This window comes from Augochlora pura, chromosome 6 (assembly GCF_028453695.1).
Source record: "Augochlora pura isolate Apur16 chromosome 6, APUR_v2.2.1, whole genome shotgun sequence".
In the NCBI taxonomy this organism is placed as follows: Eukaryota; Metazoa; Arthropoda; class Insecta; order Hymenoptera; family Halictidae; genus Augochlora; species Augochlora pura.
Window position 1 is genome coordinate 6,482,776 of NC_135777.1, and position 7,521 is coordinate 6,490,296.

Consider the following 7,521-nt stretch of genomic DNA (forward strand, 5'->3'; position numbering starts at 1 on the left):
TTGGTGCTTCGATCGTTACTTTATTTATTTCGCTAATTATTCCAATGTTTAAAGAGAGATTTTAATATGTTTTATTCAAGAATTGTCTACATGGAACGTATGATAATTTGCGCAACACAATCATGAAATATAAATATAAATTAAGAGCAATAATAATACAAACGTAACATATATTGTAGCTAAAATTACTGAGTAATGTTAACAACGATTATAAATCAACATTCTGAGTAATTATACAATCGAATTCTGCGCCGCGCTGAATTGTAGAACGAAACTGTCCTTTTATAATTGTAACGACTTCTAATATACTACAGTATTTAATAACAATTGGTTAATACGACAACTACAGTGTTGAATAACAATTGATTAACATAACGCGTTTCTAACAAAACGGTATACTGAGTGAGAAATAATAAGATGAAATAAAATGGAGTTGTATTAAATGGAATTAAATTAAAGATAAATGTATTATAAATCGTCAGTGGTAAAACTAAATTCTTCTTTAATAGATCACGTAATTTGTGTCATGACTTTTATTAAAAATAAAAAACGCGTATAAAAATTAAAATCGTAATTATATAGGAATAGTAAAGAATGTATTTATATATTAAGGGACATCCTCCCTTATTATTATTATCATTACCATTATTATTATTATAATACTATGTCATTATTATCGTTATTATTATGTCATTATTATCGTTATTATTACGTCATTATTATCGTTATTATTACGTCACTATTATCATTATCATTATTATTATATCACTATTATCATTATTATTATATCCTTATGATCATCAATATCATATTATTGTTATTATTATTACGAGTATTAGCATTACGAAAACTACGTGGGCGAACCCGGGGAAGGAGAAGCCAAAGCAGCCACCGACGGGCTGATACCCGCTTTGAAACATCCTCTTAGCGGAGGCAGAGGACGCCGCGGATATCAAAGTCAAAGCTCGCGCGGGGACGATTTTACCCTCGATCGCAACCCTTTTCGGCCCACAGGTGTCTCGTTCTCCGGCCGGTCACCGCACCCGAATACGTCCTCTAATGGGTCGCCGGCGGGTAGACAAATTGGCGGAGATTACGCGGAGAGCTTTCGACCCAAAAGGCAATAAGTGCGTGTAACGAGGATTAGCGACGTTAACGAGGACGGCACGAGACCTATGCATAGCAACTTAACCTCGTCAGAATCCACTCGAGCCCCGGGTCTCTCCTACGCCGGGTCTCCCCGGTCGCGTACGCGCTATATAGCCCGGGCCGAAGCTCCCCGCCAGCCCCTTCGGCGACCAATGAAATTGAAATGGGTCTGGAGCCCGATTCCCGCCGCGCGGCCGTACCCTCGCTGACATAAGCTCATAAACCGGCGATATTGAATACAAATGGACGATACCGGCGCCGTTCGTTCGGGGGCGCAAATGAGCCCCGTGAAACCAACCCCCGTCGCCCTGGGGGCTGACCCTGAGGTCGATACGCCGACCTTAATAGCCGACGGCCGAAGGGAGAGACCGAAATGCTCGCCGATCAATTAGGTCGAATACGAAGAGACTCCTATCAATTGCTATCGTAAGGGTGGTTTCGGGGAGGGTCGCTCGCGGATCTTCTGACAAACTTTGATCCAGGGTTCGAAATTATTTTAATTCTTCTCAGTATTAACTATCTCGCTTTTAATAGAGGCGTTTCTGATTAATCGTTCTTTGTTATTAATTATTCCTTCTATTCGTTAGGATAACTGATTATAGGAATACCTCTTTATTCTAATTGTTCTCATAACTCTTTATCCGAATAAATTAGTCGAATAAATTATTCATATAATTTTCTATGTTCTAATTATTTTTATAATTATTAATATCTGGAAATTGATAAACGTAACTCTTTATCCGAATAAATTATTCATATAATTTTCTATGTTCTAATTAATTATATAATTATTAATATAAGGAAATTCATGAATTATCACTGTAATGGCGATTTATATTTCGCCGTTTTTATTCGGAATTTTCGGGACGAATAAATCGCTATTTTATTCGGAATTTTCGGGACGAATAAATCGCTATTTAATTCGGAATTTTCGGGTCGAATAAATCGAATAAAATCTTGTCGAATAATGTGCTTATAGGATGACATCTATTATACTCAAAATTGACCGCCTGCCTAGATTGATTTTTCTGCTTTTACGCGATATTAGGTGGCACCTTGCTCAGACCCATGGACATATTTCGTTGGGATCGTCGATCGGGGGTTTTCGATAGAACAGTGAAGTTTTGAAAGCGATACTCACTTTTTCTCTCGCTTTCCTGCCCCCGTGTCCCGGAACCCCTTCGCGAACGGGTTGTTGTCGATCTTCAGCTGTGTGATCTGCAACAGAGAATGCAATGAACATCCATCGACAATGAAATTTAAAAGAAAATTAGGATTGATTGCAATAACAAATTAGAGGAGCGAGATTAATAGACGAAATTTTTTTTAATATGTAATATGATTTTTAATATGTATATATATCATTAATAATATGTAAATATATCATTAATAAATATACAAGCTAATGTTACGTTGTTTTTTTACATAGCTGCTCTTTTGCGCTCTCATCGTTATATTTTGCTATATTTGCGTAATTATTTTCGTATATTTTTCCCGAAAAGAATTCTCCGAAAATTCGGTACTTTTGTCATTTATTTCGACTTTTAACAAATAATGCTCTAAAATTTTACTCTGCTTCTCTCAACAGAAATAAAGCGCACGGAATATCAGATATAAAGTTACAAATTTTTGTAATAACGAATCGAGGAGATGGCAAAAACGAATGTTAAGCGCGCCTCTATAAAATTTAATTGCCATTAAAACAGAAGAATTTCGTGGACAGATACAAAGTTGCAAATTTTGAAATTCGATATTCTCATCGCGGGCGCCAACGTAATAACGAGGGCGGTTGCGGATCTCATATGAATATCACTCTGCTTTCGAAAATGCAAGAAAACGCGCGCCAATTAGCAAGCTCTAACGACTCCTCTCTCGTTTTCTTTTTACAATGCGCTTTTGCAATCAGTTTTTAATTGACGATGCAAACTCTTCTACGATTTCCATTCTGCTGAAACGATGCGCGAAGAATGAAATTAAAAGAAAATCGTGAGAAATGAAATTAAATAAAATGAGAAATGATATTAAATGAAATGAAGAATTGTATTAAATAAAAGGAGAAGTTGCTTTAAATAAAATGAGAAATTAAATTAAATAATCATGAGAAATTGTTTTAAATAAAATCAGAACACCGTGATTTTTCGTTTATGCGATTTTTACTAAAGCAAGGTTCTTCATTTTATAATTGTACAATCCGACGAGAATTGAATGAACTAAGTTATTCGATTAATTGTTATACCCGAAGATGGATCTTTAGAAAAATTCTATTTTATTATTAAATATATTATACCCATTCATCCCTATTTTAATGCCAAAGTCCCGGTCACTAATACTCCGAGTATTTTCAATTTTAATTACCCAAACAGTGGAAACAAATAAACAAATAAATTCACTGTTTTACGGCCGACTTAACGCGTAATTAAAAATGTTGGAAAAAACGCGGCTGGTTTTTATATCTGCCCGGATTTATGGCGGCGTCGACGATTTTTGCAAAAACCAGGGGGAAGGGAGGGGGAAACAATTTTCCCCCGGCGCAGATTCCCGCGATGGAGCCGCGGCCTCTTTTACGCAACGCGAGCGCGATAATTACAACGTTCTCTTTAATTAACGTAGTTAATCTGAGAGCACGACCGCGTGCCGCCGGGCTAAACTTCGATAATTAATGTAGTGGCGATGGCTACGGCGATAACTTTTCGGGTGGCGGCCGCGCGCGGGGTCTCGGCGTTGTTGCGCTGCTCCACACCTTTCCACGCGAACAACACCGGCTAAATATTAATTAACGACGGGTGTGCGTGTAATTAGCCGCGGTACTGTTCAACATGTTACGTTTTGATTCGCGGCGCCGCTAACGAGAAATTGTTCTATGCTCTGGAAAACTCGCCGTTGCGCTTCCGATATTTTTCGTTCCGCGGGGACTCTTGCTTTGGGGGTTATGTCAGGTTATGATGCGTTTAAATGTGTCGTGTATTAATTATGTCAGGGTATTATGCGTTTAGGGACACTGTTTCGCTATGGATTATTTTATTTCGAAACTCGACTATGCTTCGTCGCATTTAGGCTAATTTTATTTTGCTGTTGTTATGCTTTTGCTTAATGTTATTGCGCGATCGGTTGTGTTTTTCAACCCCTTGGCGGTCGACTACCTAACATTTTTAAATGCGAAGTTTTAGATAAATATTAAAACAGGATATTTTATATAATTTGTTATCTACAATTGTAATAATATCAAATGTAAAATGTAATATTATTAAAAATAGTAGTTTCTTCGTGGCGTATATAGCTATGACAGATGATAAATGGATCTCGATTATGATTGGACCGGTACGGATTATCTGTTAATAATCAATCATTAACGATCAATCATTAATAACGAATCAATTAACAGTACCATCTATCTCCGTCCATGCTACATGCTTCAGACGACACGCGTCTTCATAATTACAAAACGATCAAAAATTGAGCTAGAAAAATTGAAAATGAAAAATAAAATAAAATACTTCGACCGAGCGTAATTTTTGTTTAGAACAAATGACGAATGGATGGAGAAGAGCGACAGCGGAAAAGAACAGTTTGCAACGCAACCTCCTAATAATTAATACTCATATTATCAATATATTATCCTATTATTAATATAGAATAATATTATCGATATTCATATTAACAATATAATATTGTTAATTTTTCCTTTTGGTACAATTAATTCGAATATTTGGTAGCGGTTCGGTACCGCTAATTTGGTACAGCGGATGGTAAAATGGACGCTTACCTTTTCGTTTTGATAGGCGGTGACAGCGATGAACTCCGTCTCCTTGAAAACGTAACTTCTGAACGTCGAGTAGGCGAGCTGGGAGATATGGTTGGCCCTCGCCAGGTGAAACCTCGGCTGGTACTTGTGCATCGAATTCAATATCGTCTGAAACAACCAGGCGAGCATATATTGGGACAGACTGTTCCGAGGACAGAGCTCGTGCTCGCAATCTCTCTAGCCGCGTGCCTTGCCAAGGGGAAATCGCGTCGCGGCAGCTCGCTACCATCGGGACCATAAGGCTCGCTGGACGAAGCTATGGACGCGAGCTAGACTCCTGGCTTAATCATTGCTACTACAGTCGCACTGTTATTACAACACTGTTATAATACACTGCTATTACATATACATAGAAGAAACTCATGAATTGGCATTTTTGAACAACTCGTACAGGTGTCTTATTAATTTTGACGCATCAGTGTCGCGATGAGAAGACAATAAATTATGGTTTTTAGAAGTTGAGTCTGTGTCGCTACGATCTCCGAAATGCAAAATTTTATGGTAAAATAATTGACTCTGAAATCACAGTTGACTTAGTTTTCGACTATAATAGCTTAATAAATCAAAATTTACCAATTTAATCATTAATTAGCACCCTTAGCTATAGGGGTGCAGCACGAGTTTAGCGCGTCAATATGGCGGATACTTATGATTTTCTTCGCGTCTTTAGCTTCACTTTATTGGCATAACTATAGCAAGGTTAACTATAGCAACCTTATGGTCCATGCTGGGTATACGGTCTCTTTGACCTCCGCGTTGGCCGTGTGTCGGCCATGTTGGCAAGACTGTTGGAGATCGTCGGCTCCTTTAAGAGTAGAAAGGGCCAACATGGCGGACAGAGGGAACACGAGGAATGCTGTAAATCATGCTGCAGCATTCTTTCCTCCACCCTGTTCGCGACGATGACGATGTTGATGTCGATGTTGATGTCGATGACGGTGCGCTCGATAATCAATGTCTCTCGCCCGCGAAATCGGTAGCCGCCGAATCGCGACGCGTTTCCGCGCAATCTGCTCGTTCAACAGCGTACGCTTCCATCCCGATTTCAGCCGAATAAAACGATCGATGCGCTTTTAGTCGGATCGCATCCGCCGCGATGCAAATGCATCCAGCGGCTAACAAGATTGCGCTGGACATTCCACCGCGCTGCAACCGGGCTCCACTCGATAAATCTGCGCCCCGCCCGTGGAATCGGCGTAATTGCGTGACGGAATTTTAGTAATTCGCCGGACAGCGAGCGTCGATGACGCGCGACGGCGCGTCGCGACGCGGCTCGCAAAACGACCAACCGAAAGGGGAAGCCCGCGTAAAGATCCCGGGGTACAGGCGGGTTGTCGTTCATTTAAAAAGTTCTTTGGCTTCTCGGTGACCGGACTGCAACCACTGCAAGCTGCAAAGCCCAAAGTGCAAAGCGCAGAGTGCAAAGTGCTGTGCGCGGTCCAAAAAGCTGGCAGAAATACGATTTCTCAAATGAGAGACGAACAATTTTGATTGAAATGGATATTCGAAGTTAGGAAATTTATTTCTTTTATTTAGGAATTCGTGCATCGTTGTTCTAGAATTGATTGTTAAGACATTGTTAATAGGGTATAATATTTATATGCACAAGAATTTATTGCATAAGGCTGTGACAGAATTGTTCCGAATATTTTTCATTTTTATTCCCACTGTTTAGTCGTTTTTAGTAGTGTTCATAATTTTTTATACCTTGTAATAGTTTCAATGGTTTTCAATACTTTTTAATACTTCCATATAATTCCTCTACGGTCTTGAAATTGTCTTTAATTGTTTCTAGTTCTCTTTGTACAGTTTTTAGTAACCGTATACTATAGTTTAGTATTCAGTAACTATAACTGTAATATTTAATTATAAAATTATTCTCACCGCGTTACCACACCGTGAACGAATAATTAAAATTTTTAAATAATTTTTAAATGAGCGCGAATAGTCGCGTCTCGAATCCATTAAAAAATAAAAATATTCTCGACGCTCCACTAGCAATCTCTATTTTATAATAATAAATAAATGACACCGCGAGACTCGAGAATAACTCGATACAAAAATCTTTCAAAATTACTTAAACATTGTATTCGAAAAATATAAAATATGAGATACAGATTAAAAACATAACCTAGCCGCCGCCAGGCGACTCGGCGCGGTCGCGTTCCACGGTTGACCGAGAAAGACAATTCCGAGCGATGCGAAAATCGGTCGCCCGATGGAACCACGTATCGGAAACGAAAACGTCAGCGTCGATGAAACGCGGCCGTTTACGGGGGATCTAATCGCGTCGGCGCGCGCGCGCGCGCGGCAACGGTGATGAACGCTATTGAAATATGTATTCCGGCCTGGGGTTCCGCCATGTTGCCGAGAGAGAGAGAGAGAGAGACGCGCGTTTGTCGCGGCCGGGGCAGCCTCCGATTACGCTCCGGAGAAGTACTAATTGCTCCGATCGGCGTTCGCACATATTTTCCACGGCGCCGGAGGCGTGTCGAGGCCGAAGGTCCGGAGAGAAAGGAGATAGCCCGGCGACGGAGGGCGACGGGAAATGTGAGAGAGGGAGAGAAGGA

The 7,521-nt window shown here is 39.8% G+C and overlaps 1 protein-coding gene across 1 annotated transcript in view; it reads right to left on the bottom strand.

The window, feature by feature from the left end:
- The window catches only part of LOC144470917 (optomotor-blind protein-like), a 10,267-nt gene extending 4,486 nt beyond the window's left edge, over positions 1 to 5,781 (bottom strand). The window contains exons 1-3 of the mRNA XM_078182508.1: positions 5,689 to 5,781; positions 4,913 to 5,059; positions 2,291 to 2,367 (exon numbers count right to left, since the gene is read on the bottom strand). Coding sequence (XP_078038634.1) covers positions 2,291 to 2,367; positions 4,913 to 5,059; positions 5,689 to 5,781 — 317 coding nt within the window. The remainder of the gene's footprint in view (positions 1 to 2,290; positions 2,368 to 4,912; positions 5,060 to 5,688) is intronic.
- Positions 5,782 to 7,521: the final 1,740 nt, after the last annotated feature.